The 18,573-nt window shown below is 45.1% G+C and overlaps 1 protein-coding gene across 1 annotated transcript in view; it reads left to right on the top strand.

Annotated features, from left to right (window-relative positions):
- The first annotated feature begins 1,088 nt into the window (after positions 1–1,088).
- SPOCK2 (SPARC (osteonectin), cwcv and kazal like domains proteoglycan 2) overlaps positions 1,089–18,573 on the top strand; it is a 98,687-nt gene continuing 81,202 nt past the window's right edge. The window contains exon 1 of the mRNA XM_053307418.1: positions 1,089–1,415. Coding sequence (XP_053163393.1) covers positions 1,239–1,415 — 177 coding nt within the window. The 5' untranslated portion in view covers positions 1,089–1,238. The remainder of the gene's footprint in view (positions 1,416–18,573) is intronic.

Genomic DNA, 18,573 nt, shown 5'->3' with positions numbered 1-18,573 from the left:
TTAAATTGTAAACTGTGTCCTGGAGGTGCTTCAGTAAGAACGAACAGGGCGGGATCCATTAAGAGAGAGCTTTGGTGTGGTTTTTTTTAACTTAAAGCCACCTAGTTTCAGACGGCTTTGAGTGAAGGCAGCCGAGGTTTACATTTTAGGTTTCGCATTTGTCAAAGTCATTCCCACCGTCTCTGATCTCCTGTTGCTCAAGGAATTAATATTCCTTAATAATTAATATAGTGTGCAAGTGAGAGAGAGAAAGGTGAGTGGGTGCAAATAAGCCATCAATGTGATGTGATAGGAGAAAAGATTTCTCTCTTTAAATCACGTTACCCTCTCATGAGCTGAAAGGAGCCACTTTATATTTTGCGATGTACAATTAAGATCTAAAAAGGTAAACCCTGAATGCAACAAACATGGATCTCAATTGTTAGGAACTGACAATTGGCTACAGTCCCCTATTGAAAGTAGACTCTGGGGCAAATCCAGATTGGCCTCTGCCAAATGTATAACCCTTCCATGGCTGAGAATCAGCTGTTTGGCATAGAGGGGGGTGGGGCGGCCTTGAGGACGACAGCAAAGAGTAAAGAGTAAGCGGTCACCCAGCCAGCAGCCACCCCCCCTCCACAACTCAGGGACTCAATTAGAGCTACACTTCTGCTTCCCCACAAAAGAATTCTGTTTAGCTCTGCAAGCTTGCACACTCATCTAGTAAGAGATACATCTATGGTGCATTTCTTTCTTATTCTTATCCTCGGGAACTAACATGGTGCTGAACCGAAAATCTGTAACATGGCTGTATGACGGGTGGGGGTGCAACAAATCCCACAACACTGGAACTCAAACGTTTTTATTGTGCTACAACAGCAATCAGTAAATGCTCCAGCCAGAGGAATTCGTGGCATTTGCCAATTAGGCAGGAGCCCAAGAGTTCGGTGCCTTCCCAGCCCTTACCTTGTCTCTCCCGCACCCGCTTTCATCCGGGTGGGTTTCTTTTTAACAGGTATGATGATGTCAAATGTGATGCTGATGCTCCAGTGACTTAAGCCAGCCTCTTTTGGCGCAGACTCCGTAATCCTCCCGGTGCTCCCAGCGCTGGGCTTCAGAGAAGTGCATCTCCTAATCAGGTCACATTTCAGTGGGGATCCAACCATCCATCTCTCCTCAAGTCAGGAGATCAGAGAGGGGAGAAGACAAATAATTGCTCTGCAGCAAGCAAGGGGGCGAGGAAAGCGCCACATCAAAAGATGAGAGCCCCAGGCTGTTGTCTGGTGCCGCTGCTGCTGGCCATCGCTTTGGCGGAAGGGGACGGCAAAGGGGGCAAAGAAGGCGAAAACCCCGGCAATTTTATGGAGGACGAGCAATGGCTGTCTTCCATTTCCCAGTACAGCGGCAAGATCAAACACTGGAACCGCTTCCGAGACGTGAGTCTGCATGGAGCCGATTTATAACCAGAATAATCATTCAATCCCCGGCAGCGTCTGCTCCAACCCTGGGGTAGGGGAGGGAGCTGGAGAGGCTGTTGCAATGCGTTGCGCCGCAGAAGCATGTGCGACACCGGGAAAGCTGCGGGGGGGGGGGGCACACACACAGAAGCTGCTGCTTGAGAGCACGTTAGAATTGCTGCTTTCGAGAAAGTAGGTGCAGCCTCGGGTGGCGGAGGGCGGAATGAAGCGGAGCCTGCCTGCAGCAGTCCGCGCGGACGGGTGGGTGGTGTGGCGGGTGCCCGCCCGCGCAGCCTTCTTCGCCGCCTGCAGCAGCTCCAAGTTGCGCGGAGTGACACTGCAACGGCCGGCTCAGCGTTGCATTCAGCCGGACCCGACGTGGGTGGGTCGGCAGGCACCCAATTGCACGGCAAAACTGGAGGGCAACTGGGGTGGCGCGCTTTGCAGGGTCCCCATTGCATTTCAAAACACCAACAAATCTGGTTTTAAAGAAGCATCTGAATTTAGAGGCTAGAATGCGAGCCGGTGCAGGGTGGGTTTGTTTGTTTTTGCAATTGTAGGGCTGAATTAAAGATTTATTTTTTTAAAAGTCTCCCGAGTTTGCAAAAATGGACCTGGCGAGCTTCGAAAGATCTTTGGTAACGCTTGTGGGAGTTCTGCTTGCAACCGGCAATTGGGTCGCGAAGAAGAGCCAGACAGTCGCGCTGGAAGAGTCCCCTTTCGAGGCTCGCCAGACCCACCCTTGCAAACTCCGACGAGCCGTTTGCCAAAGACGGCTGTTCCCTGCCAAGGGACCCTTTTGCTGGAGCACGTGCCCGATTGCTTTGGATCCCGACCTGTTTTGCCTCCTACATTGCAGCTGAGCTCGCTTACAGAAGCTCCTGCCAGAGGGGTGGGCGGCACCGCGGCACCTTTTCCTGCTCTGGTCGGTCACTCTCGTTACTGCGGTATTCGAGCGCACACGCCCGGCTCTCGTCTCCGCTCTCTTTAGGGCTGACGCTGGCGAAATCGGACAACGGAAGGACAGATAACATTGACAAGTGGGAGGGAGGAGATGGAGGGGACAGCAGGATGGGTGCAAAGCAACGCAGCCACGTACAGGTGTCTGAGCGGAGCTGCGGCAGGGAAAACTGCTCCATCCGGACTTCTTTTTAAACATATTTCTGTGCCGTCGGAATAGAGAGGCATACATTGACATCCAGACGGTAGATACAATAGCGGCGCCTTCCTCTTGGAGCGGAGGGTGGAGGCTAACTGGAGGGACGGGGGCTGCTGAGCAGGCTACTAGATCGCAGAAACGGCGAAATAACGAGGGTACCTTGGGAGGCACATGAACGGCCTTTAACTTTTGTCCGGAGTCCAGGGATGCAATCGGGGGACCAGATGCAGCAGAGCTCAAGGCTCGTGTACCTCTCCTAGCGGTGTAGAACAGGTGCAGCTTCTCTCGCATTCCTGCTGCAGCAGCAGCTCCACGGTGGAGAGCTGCACCTGTCGAGATACAGAACAGAAGTCCTGTCCTCCTTGGCACGCACGTGGGTTGCTGCCCCCTAGACTCAAACCTGCCCGGAAGGCAAGGAGGATCACCTTCTGACCCGGAAGTCGTACTTCCCAACTCCCAGACCATTCTGACGGCCGTATGGCGTACTGTACAATGTACTCTGTACATGTTCAGAGGCACCCTTTTCTTACTGTGTTGAACCCTGATCAAAAAACCTGGCACGGATGAAGCAGTGCAGAGGAGTACATTCAGGGGAATTAAATTCGCAGGTTGTATCTGGCAAAGTGGACTCAGGCTCACTCAAGTTTAAACGGCAATAAACTTGTTGCAGCCTGGTCTCATACATGTTTGCAGCCTGATCTCATGCATATGTTAAATGGGACATCTATGTCCTAGGTAAGTGTACTTAGAATTGCAGCCTTGGTTTTTAAGGTGCTGGAGCCTTTCCTGCTGTTTTCCCCCAATCAACTTTAGACAGCCACCTCTGCAGCAATAAGCTGCTCTTTGTTTTCTCTGATGTTGGGATAATGGGTGGATAAAGCCCTAGCTGCTTACCATCTTGCAACCAGATGGATAATTCTCCTGCCCCAACGCCAGTAGTAACGAGTATTATAATAAGGTGTATTAGAATGGGGTCAGCTCTAAAAAAGGACATAGAAACAACACTTGGGAGAGAGATAATAATGATGCCTTTGCATTTCTTCCACATTCGTACACTAGTTGATCAGAAAATCATTCCAAACTCGCATGTGGTTTCTCTCTCACCCTGTTTATTGTGATCTGCCTTCCAAATTAGTACTGATCCTAGTTGTGCTTCCTTTCAGTGGGCATTCTGCTACCGAATAAAAAGGAGAAATGGAAGAGATGGATGGTTAGGGCTGAAGTTCTACACCTTCAATAGCATCCGATACATAGGAATTAAACTGATGAAGCTCTTCCTGCCACTCATCTCTGTGCCAGATTCACCTGCTTAATTCTTGTGTATCGGGCTGCTGTTCAGAGTGTACAAGCAGTGCATTTGAAACAAAACAAAAAGGTGGGAATCTATCAGTGATCCTCATATTTATTTATGTGAGTTCATAGTTCAAGATCATGAAAGACCTGAGCCTTTTGGAAGGGCGGTATAAAAGTTTTAATAATAAAATAAATAAATTTAATAAAGATGAGGTCCCCTTTAACACAGTTTAAGTCTCTGGTTTCAGGTGGTAAAATGATGGGTGTGCACATGTGCACACACAGCTTTCAGTATATGCTTATAGGTAGGGTGGAAATTATAAGTAATAATTTGGAATGCAGAATCAGGAGAGGGTAGTTATTTCAGGTTAATTGTTCCCAAGCAAAAGACTGTGAGCTTCAATCTCTAGAGTCCAGTTTTTCAACGTAGCCCTGACATCTGGTTTGGTACATCTGAAAACCGAGGCTGGAACGACGTCAGGTCAGAAAATGGAAGGGAGGCTTGGAAGCGGCTCTAGTTTCACCTAATGGCTGTTCCATCAGTATGAAAAGCAATTTGATTAAGCAATAAAACTCAGAGAGGTTGGCTTTTGCCCTCTTGACATCATCTGAACAGCCCCTTAGTTCTTTCCACCATCCCTTTGAAAGATTTACTGGCAAAAACATTAAATAAGGAGAGGACATCACCTCACTGCTGCCGCTGCCAATATAATCAAGCAGATTGGCTTAATCCAGGAACAATGCATTTGCAATTGTTAACTGTTTTTTCTGCCAGCGGGTCCTTTGAGTAAATAATCAAGAGCCAGCCTCCCTCCACTCTGTGTCTCTGTGCATATATACTCAGGACATCAGAATTATGGGTCACCCAGTGAAACGGATTGGCACGAGATTCAGGAAAGACAGAAGTACATCATACTAGACTGAATTTGTGGAATTTGTTGCCACAAGATGTGGAGATGACTTAGGTGACTTTAAAAGGGGGTTCAACAAATTGGTAGAGGATAGATCTTCTGATGGCTGTTAGCCAGGAGCTAAATGCGCAAAGGCAGTGTGTCTGATTGCTACAGGGTAATAGCAGGAAAGGTCTGTTGCTTGCATGCCCTCCTTGGGGATCTCCAAAAACATCTGGGTGACCACTGTGGGAAATGGGATGCTGAATGAGATGGACCTTTGGTCTGATCCAACACATCTCTTACATTCTTGTATTACATTCTTACATTCCACATCTCTGTGCAGAATGAGTTTTGTTCTGGGCGGCAGTATCAAGGCAGTGTGTGCACACCTGCATTCAGAGTGGGGCCTGAGAAGACATGCAGAAACTTGTGAGCACGCGCACGTGTGCACACCTTAGAGGGCACAGTGGAGCTATTGGCAAGTTTCTATCTTTCTCTGCTTTTGCCCCTTCCTCTCCACCAGAAGAGCTGGTCTTGTGGTAGCAAGCATGACGTGTCCCCTTAGTTAAGCAGGGTCTGCCCTGGTTGCATATGAAAGGGAGACTAGAAGTGTGAGCACTGGAAGATATCCCCCTCAGGGGATGGAGCCGCTCTGGGAAGAGCAGAAGGTTTCAAGTTCCCTCCCTGGCTTCTCCAAGATAGGGCTGAGAGAGATTCCTGTCTGCAGCCTTGGAGAAGCTGCTGCCAGTCTGCGTAGACAATACTGAGATAGATGGACCTGTGGTCTGACTCAGTATATGGCAGCTTCCTATGTTCCTTTTTTCCTATTTGTAACCTAGGGATGATAATCCTGATCTCTTTAGCATGTTCCTTTTTTCCTATTTGTAACCTAGGGATGATAATCCTGATCTCTTTAGCATGGTCTTGCAAGAATTACAGCAACAATGTATGTGAAGCACTTTGAAAACTTGTAGGCTGCTATATTAATGTTATCTGTTATTAAGTGCCATAGGTAAAGGTAAATTGTGCTGTCGAGTTGGTGTCAACTCCTGGTGACCACAGAGCCCTGTGGTTTTTCTTTGGTAGAATACAGGAGGGGTTTACCATTGTCATCTCCTGCGCAGTATGAGATGATGTCTTTCAGGGGTGTAGCAAGGTTGGAGTGGGCCCAGAGATAAGATTTTAAAATGCCCCCCCCCATTCAAGCTCAACTCATGAAGTAAAGAAATCTTAAATGATTTAGTGGTAACAAAAAGCATAGTAAAATATATACACCTATGTGCCACAATAGAACATCATCCTAAATTATCTTTTTAAAAGTTTTGTAAATTGTGGATGATACAAGTCATTTAATGGCACTAGAGAAGGACATGCTGTTCTGGTAGCTCCAGGTCTTAACACTCACATCAGTTTGGGAGGATGAATACAAGGAAGGAAGGAAGGAAGCCCGGAAGGAAGCCCGGGCGGGTGCGCGGCTGGGGGAGTCAGTCATGTGACTTTCCTCTGGGGGGCCTCCCAAGGCAGTGGCCCCCCAGACAACTGTCTCCCCTTGCCCTATTATAGTTACACCCCTGATGTCTTTCAGCATCTTCCTATATCGCTGCTGCCCAATTTAGGTGTTTCCCATAGTCTGGGAGATATACCCGCGGGGATTCAAACCGGCAACCTCATGCTTGCTAGGCAGGTCATTTCCCACTGTGCCATTCGGTGGCTTCATTAAGTGCCATAGCGAGCATAAATTAGAATAAAAGAAACCTATTTTAAGGCTAGGTTAGTTTACTGTTGTAGTGTATGACTTTGCCACACAGTGATCTTTGAACATCTCTCATCTGTATCTCCTATGCTGGGGTGTATGTGTTTGTATCATGTTGATTTCTAAGAGATGTTAGCCCAATACCTTGGACATTTTACTCCATACCTTTGTTGTATTTCCCTCCATTCACTTGAATTTGAGTTTAGCTGAATCAATGCCATTTTAATAAATCCTCTACTTAAAGAAACAAAAACCAGAAAGCCTCAGAAGAATTTGGTGTGTGTGTGTATGTGAGTGAGAGAGAGCAGGAGAGAGATTAAGAGAGAGAGAGAGAGAGAGCATCTAATGATCAACCCCCTTTATCACAAGAGAATATGAGGTCATTCACACAATCAAAAACTGTGTTCTACTTGGGCTTGGGACTGGGAGCTGTGCGGGTTCCCAATTTTTGGTTGTGTGGAAGCAAGGTAGGAGGAAAAGCTACCCAAGTTCTCCTCCTACCTTGCTTCCACACAATCACTTCTACCCAGGTTTTCCTCCTAGCCTGCTTCTACACTACCAAAAATTGGGAGCCCACACAGCTGTGTTCTAGGAAGAACACAGTTTTTGATTGTATGAATGACCTCTATGTGAAGTGGGGCAGTTTAGGGTTAAAAATTTCACATTTTTAACACTTCTTCAGGTATGAACCCAAAAGCATTGAAGGATTGTGCAGATTCAAGTGTTGTCCAGAATCAAGTGGCTGTCCAACCGTATGGTTAAACTCCTGTGTGAAGCAGCATTCATGGTTTGGATTGGATGATTTTCAACCATGCCAAGGAAGGAACGCAGAAAGAGGGAGAGGCACACCTCTGATTATTTCTTGTGACCACAAAGGATGTTACTGCTGCTTTGCCTCTAACTGACTTCTGTCTTGCTGTGATTTTTGGTAGTTTGAGCCAATTTTCTTCCCCCTCAAAGGAATGCGAAAGGAAATGGCAGTTTCCCTCCTTCTGGTATTCTAGCTGTCTTTCAGCCAAATGTGGCTGCATGTAGGATTGCAGCTGTGGTGCCCACTGGCATGTTCGTAATAGACCTGTATTTCTTCCACTAAGTTTAAGTTTGGCAGTGGGTCAGACCTGGCTATGGCTCCCTACCTGCGTGTACATGCAGTGAAATAGATGCACACAGTTGCTTTACCCATGAAGACAGTATATACTCTTAATTGGTAGCATGTGAAGCAGCCCTGAGATGTGGTAGATCTTCAGTGGTCTTTTTGAATAGGAATTGCAGGACTTATGTATATGTTTGCACACAAACAAGGTGAGCAGAAGAAATAGTTTTAGAAAACGGATGCTTAATTGTGGATACTGAGAGTTGCCAATGGCATTTCATTAGCTCATGGTAGCAACTGGGCCACTAATTCCCAAACTGTGCTGAGACAGAACTGCTAATATGTGCAACGAATTAATTAAAAGCCGCTACTAACCCCAAATACTCACCCATCAGGGAGGATTCCTTCTGTATCTTTGCATGATTTACTGGTCTGACTTGGCTTCCTTCCAGTCAGTTTCTGCTGGAGGCAGGTCATTCTGCCACTCCATTGCCTCAGATATGATTGAGTATTATTATTTATTTATCATTTATTTAAAATATTTATACCCCACCCCTCCAGTACATTTCTGCTTGGGGTGGCTCACAACATTATAAAACAGTTACAATATAAAACCGGACTAATAAAATTGACCAAATTAAACAAATTAAACAAGTTAAAAATCCAAGCTAAAACCACATTCAGAATTAGCTTTTACAATTTCAAATTAAATTCTTTAAAAAGCTAAAAACTAAGAATTATAAAAAGTAAAGACTAAAGAACCTACCAGATATACGCAACAGGTGAAACATTAAAAAACCTCTTTAAAAAGACATATTTTTAGTTGTTTTTTAAAAACACTGAGGGAGGGAGCATGGTGAAACTCTTCAGGGAGGGCGTTCCAAAGCCAAGGGGCCACAACCAAAAAAGCCCTGTCTCTACTCCCCGCCAATTGGATCTCCGTTAGTGGCGGGGCCATGAGTAGGGCCTGAGATTATGAGCGGAGGGCCCTGGCAGGTTCATATGGGTGAATGTGGTTCAACAGTGATCCAGTCACACTCCATGAAGAGACTCAGCAGATTTCTATATTCTGCCTGTTGAATCTCTGCATGAGTCACTGCCCTGCGCTGATTTCTTTCCAGTCAGGAGGCATGTTCAGAACAGTAACTCATGAAGAAATGCAGGGATGGCAGATCATTTCCACTCTTCACTGTAAAGCTTTTTGGAGATTTTGTGCCTACAGTTTTAATTAAGGGGCAAAAAGTGTGCCTCAGTGTTGGATGCTTTGGGAAATGCTGGATTAGAATTAAGATGGTTTAAATTCTCTTATGTTCATCTATCTATCTAGAGATAAAGTGGCGATGGACCTACAGGTTTATGGTTGTTGGTTTTTTAATTCCTCAGCGGTCACCTTGTGCAAATGCCAAACATTGTGGAAGGAGCTGTATACTTGTACACTAGTCTTATTTATACAGTGTACATATATCACTTATACACTGGTCTTCTCAGAAGCTGTACTGGGACCATGGTGAAGGGATTTAACCTGCCTCCTGTCCTAATCCAGATTGCTCGCCATTCTGGTGGCTGCTGCTTGTAAAGGGAAAAAAGCTTCCATAATAAGCAGGAAAGTCAACTTAGATGGGTTGGAAGGACAGATGCCCAGGGAATACGACTATTATTATTACTTTACACAGACACACAATTTCATCTGAATCCATTATCACTATTCTCTTGGAACACATGAAGTTGCCATTGCACCCAGTGCTGTTACGCTGACAGGCAGCCGTTTTCACGGTCTCAGGATCTTACTTCACTCTGCCTTCCTATGGTTCTTTTTAGCTGGAAATGTGAGGAGTAGAATCTGGGACTGTAGACAGACGAAGCACATACCCTGCCCCTAAGCGACTGCTCCGACCCTGTTTGCTTGACACCATATAGTCTGCATAGGAAGCTGCCTTACATATGAAGCCAGATCGTTGGTCCATCTAGCTCACTGCTGTCTACACTAACTGGCAGGGCCTCTCTAGGATTTCAGATGAGGCATCTAGAGGAGATGCCAGAGATTGAATGCCAGGCCTCCTACATCCAAAGCAGATGCTCGACCACTGAGCCACTGATGGCTCAGTGATATATCCCTGCTGCTGTGATATATAGTAAAGCCACTGGTGCCTCAACTTCTTTGCCTTACAAAGGACTGGGAACCAGCCGTGGTGACGGGTCAGTCATTTGTGTAGAGTGCGGTTTGGGTGCTGTAGGATACCTCGGGGACCTCCTGATCAGGCCTCTAGACTTTACTCTAGGTAGCGTGTCATACTCGGGATGGCATGAATAAGGCATGTCCAGGCCAGCCCTCTTCCCATATCCCAGTCTTTGCATATTTCCCCATGCATCTGTGTCCTCCTCATGACTGTAACTGCCAATGGCAGGAAGTATATGGTTTTGCTTGTGTGCTTTTCAGGTTAAAAAAAAAGAAGAGAGAGATAAAAAATAATAGAAAAGAAAAAGATTGTGTGTATCACCTGTGTTTGCTCTGAGGACCTCTTCCCCAGAGGATTCTGCCCCCCCCCCATTTTTAATAACTTGTCCTGGGAGAGCCGGATGGTTTCCCTTAAAGTGCTTCTGTTTCAAGGATGTCACATTTTCTAGCATTCTCCCTGCAATGCTTTGTTTCATGGGGAAAGGTATTATTCCCTAAGCCAATGCCTCAGTTGTGGTAATGGAATGTAGTTGTGTGAGCATCACAGGAACTCCCCCCCCCACACACACACACATACACTTGCACCACTGGAAACAGGATGATGTACTCTGTAGTTTTGAAGTTAGGCTTCCATTGCACCTATGTTTCAAAGCCACTTTCTTTTTATTGATAAAAACCCATTTTATAAAATCCATGAATTGATGTCCCTGAGAAAGTTTCTGTTCATGGGGCCGTGGATGCATTTTTCAGGTTTATGTTAGGGCAGCAATCACATAAGATGACTGAGTCATGTTGTCTCTGAAGTCACTTAAATTGGATTTGCTGGAATGCCCTTTTTCTCCAGTTTAATTTATTTCCTGCAGTTTTAATTTTGAAAGCTGTAAATGAGTGTACTGGCCTTCCACCTCTCATTAGTTTGGTTCAGAAAATAGGTGTAAGAGTGCAATACCATCAACTACACAAAGTCTATGTAAGATGAAGACTCATACTAGCTCAACTCCATTCACCATCATGACTTCTCCAAGGCAGATCTAGGATATGAACCCAGGATTCCAGGTTCCAAATTGAGCATTGTGTCATCCACAGTGCCCTCCATGGAACACCACACAACATTAAGAGACTGCATTATTCAACTGCCCATTTTCTATTTAATCTGTATTGCAACACTGTAAGACAGCATAGCAATTACATACAATGGCACATCCCCAATGCTAAAGAGAACTATTATTGTGCCTTGCTTCTTCTTTGCAGATAACCACATGTTCTTATCTTATGCCATCACATGGGGAGACCTTTAGCTTCCAGACTGAAATGCAACATCTGCATTTGTCTTTCTTGGCTATGATCTAATATGTATCCCCAGGGAAGAACTGTGTACACAGCAGAAAGCTTCTTTGACGTTTCCACTGCAGCTGTTTTGTGCTGCTGAAGAGGCAAGCTTCCTAACATTTCAATTGAAAAGTATGTTGTAGTGGAAAATGTCAAATAAACCTCTGGCTCTTCAGCTTTCCCCACCACTCTTATTTCTCCATTTAGTCTCAGAGTCTACTTGAAAGTACATCATTGCTTTAATGGCCACACTAGGTGAGACATTGACTTTCTCTCCCTAGCAGTTGTGTGCGCGCCATCTTTTCATTTCTAAATAGGAACCAGATTGGGGCCTGAACTGGATCAGGACCACTTGGGGGGCTTTAACTCTTCCCTTGTGCTGTGATCCCAGTCCAGATTGGGTCCTAATCTGCTGTTCCCCGCTAGCCAATTTTTAATGAAGGGAAGCTCCCCTAGGCAGCAGAGCTACAGCAGTTGGGTTGTCACCAGAGATCAAGCATTCACATTTAAAAGTTTACTTTTTCTTTCCCAGGCTACATTTGGCATTTATACCTGTCAGGACTCAAGAGTCTATCCCTTTGCTATAAACACCCGCACTCATCCAAAAGGTCCCCTCTGCAACAAATAGGGCCAGAAAACCATGACAAAGCCTCTCCATGCAGCAGAGCACCATTCCTCTCTGAAAAATATCCATCCTGACAGCCAGCAGGCTAAAGCTCAAGTGTGCATTCATGAATATGGATCAGAGCTCTCACTGAGCTGCTGAGGGTGGGCTGTAATTCTCTCTGTTAAATAAACCAATTAGTTTAATAGATAAAGGGTGAGGATAAAAGAGAGGGGTGGGGAGTTCCCCTGTATAATGGTTTCCTCTGGAGACCTATTGTGAGCACCACATAATGCGGAATTAGCAAATCCTGTTTGTGATATAACAGAATTGTCTGGGTAGGGTTACAGATATTTACAGGAGTCTTTGTTGAGTCTGTGCAGGGGGAAAGAGGGCTCCTGTTCCTTTTAACAGCTGTGTAGAAGGAGGAATTTGGCCTGTGTAACTTATGATGGAAGAGGCAGGAAAGTGGTGCTTGCTGAAATCCCTTCTTCTACATATCTGCTGGAGGTATCTAAAAGAACCCTTCTTTGCATCTGATCACTCTATGGCAGGCCTGCTCAACTTAGGCCCCCCAGCTGTTTTTGGACTACAACTCCCATCATCCACAGCCACAGTAGCCAATAGCCAGGGATTATGGGAGTTGTAGGCCAACATCTGCAGGAGGGACAAAGATGAGCAGCTCTGCTCTATGGTGTCCTCATGGACAAAGGTGAATTGCATTAGGTGTGTCTACAGCATCTTACTGCCTCGCATCTACAAATCTACTTGCCAGCTCGCCAGTGGCAAGTGTCCCCAGCCCTCTGGTGAGCAGGACACCTGGCACCACACGTATCTCCTCCCAGAAGTCTCATGTCCACTGACATTTTTGACAGGTCTGGTTTGATTTAAATCAGATTGATTTAAATTACACTTTAAATGGCTTCACAGAAAGACTCGATTTTAATGATTTAAATCACTAGTCAGGAAAATAATTTTCTAGTAAACGTGCATTTTTGTCTAATATAACCTTAATACATATTCAGAGACAGATGTAGGTTTCATCATTGGAAAGTAGATATGCACTATAATAGGTGCACATTTCTCATAGTGCTGCTTCATTTGGGCAACCAGGCCTTACATTTCTTTGTTGCACTATTTGCATTTTGCACACATGCCTGTCTTACCCACAAAAACTTCATTAAAATATTCCCAAATGGGGTCTCTTTTACGTCCTGCTGCCATGATAAGTTTTTTTTAACCTTCTACAATGGAGGATACACTCCATAAAGGTTTCCTCAAGATTGCATAGGAACATAGGAAACTGCCATATACTGAGTCAGACCATTGGTCTATCTAGCTCAGTATTATCTTCACAGAATGGCAGCGGCTTCTCCAGGGTTATGTTCACTTTTGTTTTCACTTTCTATTCCGCCCTCCCCGCTTGCATTTATAATAATGTAGAACTCCTCCTTGCTCAGATCCACTCCTTCCCCACAATCCTCTATTGACCACCTTTGTCACTGCATTTTTAGAGAGAGCGGTCAAGGGCTTGACTGTGTGTGTCTGTCTGTGTGTGTGCATGCATGCTGCATGTTCACCACACCACCTGCAGAATAGGATCGATCAGTTTTGTTATCCCCATATACTGCTCTTAACATGTTCATAGAATATAATGAGAAGTTGTGATTAATATTCATGATGATATCTTTGACCTAGGTTTGACCTTTTTAATGAATTGTTAAAAAATTAAAATCCAATATTAAATTTTAAAAATCCAATTTAAAATTTAAAAATCTGATTTTTAATTTTTTTAAAAAATTCATCAATTTTTATCAATTCTGATTTTTGAGAAGTTAAGATACAGCAGGAATCCTTTCTGAGCAATAGGAGAGAGTTCCTACTGTTTCTTGCCATTTCCAGTCCCAATGCAAATGATAAAAAACCTGTTTCTCTCCTAAGCCTTGTGTGTCAGAAAAAGATCTGAGGGAAAGGATGAGATTGCTGGCAAGCACAAATAATTGCTGGCTAGTGAGCTAGCCCTAAATGTATGAATTCCTGCTTACTGCTATACTGTTAACTCCGGCTTTAAATCAGGTCAGCACAACTTTGGCCTTCCAGTTGTTGTTGGATTACAACTCCCATCACCCCTGACTATTGGCCACTGTGTCTGGGGATTATTGGAGTTGTAGTCCAACAGCAGTTGGAGGGCCAAGGTTGTGCAGCTCTGCTTTGTGTATACTTTTTACTATTTGCCTGGAGGTGTTTTGGAAGTGAAACTGTTTTAAGGTTCTTTAGTTCATGGTGCAGCGGGGAAATGACTTGATTATCAAGCCAGAGGTTGCCGATTCGAATCCCTGCTGGTATGTTTCCCAGACTATGGGAAACACCTATATCGGGCAGCAGTGATAGAGGCTGAAAGGCATCTCATACTGTGCGGGAGATGGCAATGGTAAACCCCTCCTGTATTCTACCAAAGACAACCACAGGGCTCTGGTCGCCAGGAGTCGACACTGACTCAACGGCACACTTTACCTTTAGTTCATGAAAAGATGGCTGTACATCCTGATATGTATTCATATAACCATTTAAAACATAAAAAGATGAATAAGTGAGCAAGGTACAAGTATACATCTCCCTCGCTAATGCCCTGCTGTTCAAGAACTGCTTTTATAAATAATTTAGAAAATTAAAAATTATGATTTTTTTAAATGATGAAATTGACTAGACCAGCAGGGAAAACCTGCCATGTGGTCTAGTAAATTCCACCCCTCCACTGAATTGTATAGGGAGCTATTGCAATGGGAAATTAGGATAACAGACTCTTCTCTCTGCAACAAGGATCCTCTTCTCCCACTGTTACATGAGTGTAGTTCTCAAGTGCTGACTCAGGCCCAGGGCTAGTGTCACAGCAGTGATAAAAGAAGACTTGCTTCCAACCAAAGTAATCATTGGTGTGCATCCTCAATAATAAGCATATGTGCCTATTTTAAACCATTAAATGTCGGCCCTGCTGCCAAGTGTGTGTTGGGCTGTTTTTCATTTCTTTTTTAGTGATGTTCACAGTGTTCTTTGACTTCTGCAATATATTTGTAATTCCCAGTTGACAAGGAGGAAAACTTGAAATTCCCAGTTGACAAGAGGAAAAGAAGCTAAATGAGAGCAACATGGGAAGTTGCTTTGGCCCATCTAGCTCAACACTCTCTACACCAGGGATTCTCAGCCTTGGGTCCCCAGATGTTACTGGACTTCAATTCCCATAATCCCCAGCCCCAATGGCCTTTGGGTGGGGGTTATGGGAGTTGAAGTCCAACAACATCTGGTGACCCAAGGTTGAAAACCCATGCTCTACACCAGGGTTTCTCAACGTGTGGGTCCCCAGATGTTATTGAACTTCAACTCCCATAATCCCCAGCCCCAATGACCTTTGGTTGGGAATTATGGGAGTTGAAGTCCAATTACATCTGGGGACCCACACGTTGAGAATCTCTGCTCTACACTGACTGGCAGCACAGCTCCATGGTTTCAGATGGAGTCCTTTAGAGCCCTAGCTTGAATTTGGGACCTACCGCATACAAGGCAGGTGCTCTACTACTGAACTGCAGCCCATCCCTATACTGATGCACGCACGTATCATGTTTCTGATGCTGATGAACTTTATGTCAGTTTGTGGTGCTTGCAAACAGCCTATGAGGGCAGGTCTGGCTTTGCATTTCTTTCACAGGAAGGAACATAGGAATATAGGAAGCTGCCTTATATCGACCATTGGTCCAGCTAGCTCAATATTGTCTACACAGACTGGCAGTGGCTTCTCCAGGGTTGCAGGCAGAGGAGACTCTCTCAGCCCTGTCTTGGAGATGCCAGGGAGGGAGCTTGGAACCTTCTGCATTCAAGCATGCAGATGCTCTTCCAGAGTGGCCCCATTCCCTAAAGGGAATATCTTACAGTGTTTACACATGTAGTCTCCCATTCAAATGTAAACCAGGGCAGAGCCTGCTTAGCTAAGGGGACCATTCGTGCTTGCTTCCACAAGTCCAGCTCTCCTCCTCCACATGTGCTCATGCTTGAAGGCATGTGTCTTTGCACCAAAGGGAGAGTGGGCATTTTGTGTATTTATCTGAGTGCATTCCTGCCTTTCTGACTGATCTGTCAGCAGCGGGCGAAAATCACACTGCAATGTAAAGGGCCTAAAGGCAGCCTCAGAAGCTCTCGCAGTAATGCAGGATTAATAAAGCAAGTCTTTTGGAACACACTTTGCTGCTGAGAAGTATACTGTGCTCAGTGAGTCACAGTTAGCTGTGGTGGCACGAAGAGAGCCATTTATGTGGCATTAAAACCCCCCCAGCTAAGATGACTAGTGCACTGTGCTCCTGCCCGCTGCAGTGCAGGATCCAAACGAAACAATGTGCACAGGCAAGAAATCCAGCAGTGCCAAATCCTCCTCCCTGCCTTCCCTCCTCCTGTACTTTGCTTAACACAATCCCTATTGTTCCTGCAATCAGAGAAACATTTTGCGATGTTTGATAGCTTGCCGTTTTCTCTCCTATGCGCCTCTCCTATGATCTGATCTTCCTTTTAAAAGCTGCCTGTGCATCCTCAGACAGCCACACTTTCATAAAGTTGTCAGATAGGGCACTGTTGATAATTTATGTATGTATGTATGTATTTGACAAATTTTAACACATTTTGATACCGCCCCAAACTCACGTCTAATTGGGGTCTGGGAATGGCTGATACTGTTTGCGGTGGAATTAAAACTCTCGTTCAATTGGCTGTAATCAGCATCCTCTCTGTTTTGCCCCGGTGGGTATCCCGTCTCTAAATCGACTTGGGCTGTGATCCTGAAAGCATGGAAGCTGATGTGCCAGTACTGAAGCAGTACTAGTGATCTTGTTGACTTCAATGAAACTAAGTGTGTGCAGGGTGGTGGTGGTGGTGGTGGTAGTTATGGATGCAAAGTGCAAATGGATGCAAAGGAAGCTGTGTAGAAATTTCAGCAGGTCAGCATTTCTCCCCATTGCATGCCAGACCTCCTCTGCTTCTGGTCACCCAAAATCAGCACTGTCGTAAATTAAGTGATTACTATCCTGAGTAAAAGCCTTCAGGGGAAAAAAAATCATCCTGGTGCCTCTTAGGGCGTGTTCACACATTGCTCCCCACCTTACCCACTCCACAACCCATATGCAGGGTAGGTTCTGTAGTAGTCATCAGGCCTGCATCCTCCCTCCCTCTGCGTAGAAGATGACATCTAAATGAGCTTCTGTGATTACTGGAATACAGGGTCTTCTCTAACCTGAGGTTGAAATATAATATGGGTTGGTTGATCCTAATAAAGGTATTACTGGCTGTGGATTTTTCTTATGGATGGATAGGTAACCACCATGGTTACCTATGGTTGGTTTGCTTGCTCTTTTTTCAGATGCATGCATGTACTGAGTTGATGTCAGGACATTACCACCACCCCTAGTGACATGGGTCCCAAAATAGGAAAGGGTCTGCATAAATGCATTTATATTTTTGGACATACCTACAGCCCTTGTTGATAATGCTTGTAGCAGAAGCTAGGTAGCACTTGATTCTTCCAAGAGAATCCAGAGACTGAGCTTGTTGCCAAATATCAGGGATTAGGCCTGGGCAAGAACTCTGCTTCAAAGGGTCAAAGTTGAATCATAGGCATTTTGCTCCATGTGGAGGTGGCCATTCCCACTGCCTACCTCCGCATAGAGTAACCCTGTGTACAGTGCTGGGGAGGCCCATTAAAGGGAAGTGGAGCTGTGAGACATGCTCATGAAATCTTGTAAGGCGTGCAGGGAGCATTGGGAAACATAGTCTTTCTCAGTGCTTTCCTCTTAGAGTTCTGTGGGGAAAGTGCTGAGAGACTACATTTCCCAGGCACTTTGCAGATTACACGCTGTTCAGCAGTAAAATGCTTTGGCTTGGCAGGATAACATAAATAGCTTGCACAACCCTCCTACAACAGGAAAATACAGCTGTTTTTTTGCAGTGCACATGCAACGTTGTAGGACTAAAATGCACAGATAAAACCCGAAATAAGGCATCAGAAATGTGGACGGCACCTTGCTGACAGCGCAGGGACTGCGATGTTGAAACACAGGCAGTACAGAAGCACACTTAACCGACACATCATGACACTGTTGTAGGGTGTAATCTGGAAAGCGCCACAGCACACCTTCCCAGGCATCATAGGGGGTTCCTGGGGCTACACATCTTCCCTTTAAGGACCCTCCCTGGAGCTGTTCTGTGCCGAGATAAACAGTGGGAATGGCACCCCAGGGTCAGGGGTGATGTGCCTATGATTTGACTTTGATCCTTCAAAGCTGAATCTTTGCACGGGTCTACCGAGGATGTTCAGTGTAATTGCTTCTTACACAGAAAACATCTGAAAATCCTGGAAGCTATTCAAATGTTCATTCAAAATGTTATATGAGATAAGATACTTCAGAGAGCATCTTACTTGCCTTGTTGTATTTTACAATAGAAGGAGCTTTTTTGTCACAATCAAGCCTGCTTAATTCCAGTGTTTATTCTCAAACATGCCCCCAATGGGGGGCGTGTTGTTCTGACAACAAACACATGAATTAACCAAGCTTGATTGTGGCTGAAAAGCTCATTCCAATGTACTGATGACAAGAGCATCGTTTCCAGGACCCAGAAGCCTGAACTCTACTTAGCACAAAATGACCTCATTTGGAGAACTGTGTTTTAATCCTGGGCACTAGAAAGGATGCTAGCAAGTTGAAAGGGTTTAGAGTGGAGGTTTGAGTTATGATCAATGTTGAAAGAGGGAAATCAGACGGGGGTCAGTGGTCTGTGTGTGGTATGGAGTCCTATTGCTTG

This window comes from Hemicordylus capensis, chromosome 3 (genome assembly GCF_027244095.1).
Source record: "Hemicordylus capensis ecotype Gifberg chromosome 3, rHemCap1.1.pri, whole genome shotgun sequence".
Taxonomy (NCBI): Eukaryota; Metazoa; Chordata; class Lepidosauria; order Squamata; family Cordylidae; genus Hemicordylus; species Hemicordylus capensis.
The sequence above is the reverse complement of the archived record's forward strand: the minus strand, read 5'-3'. Positions and strand labels throughout refer to the sequence as shown.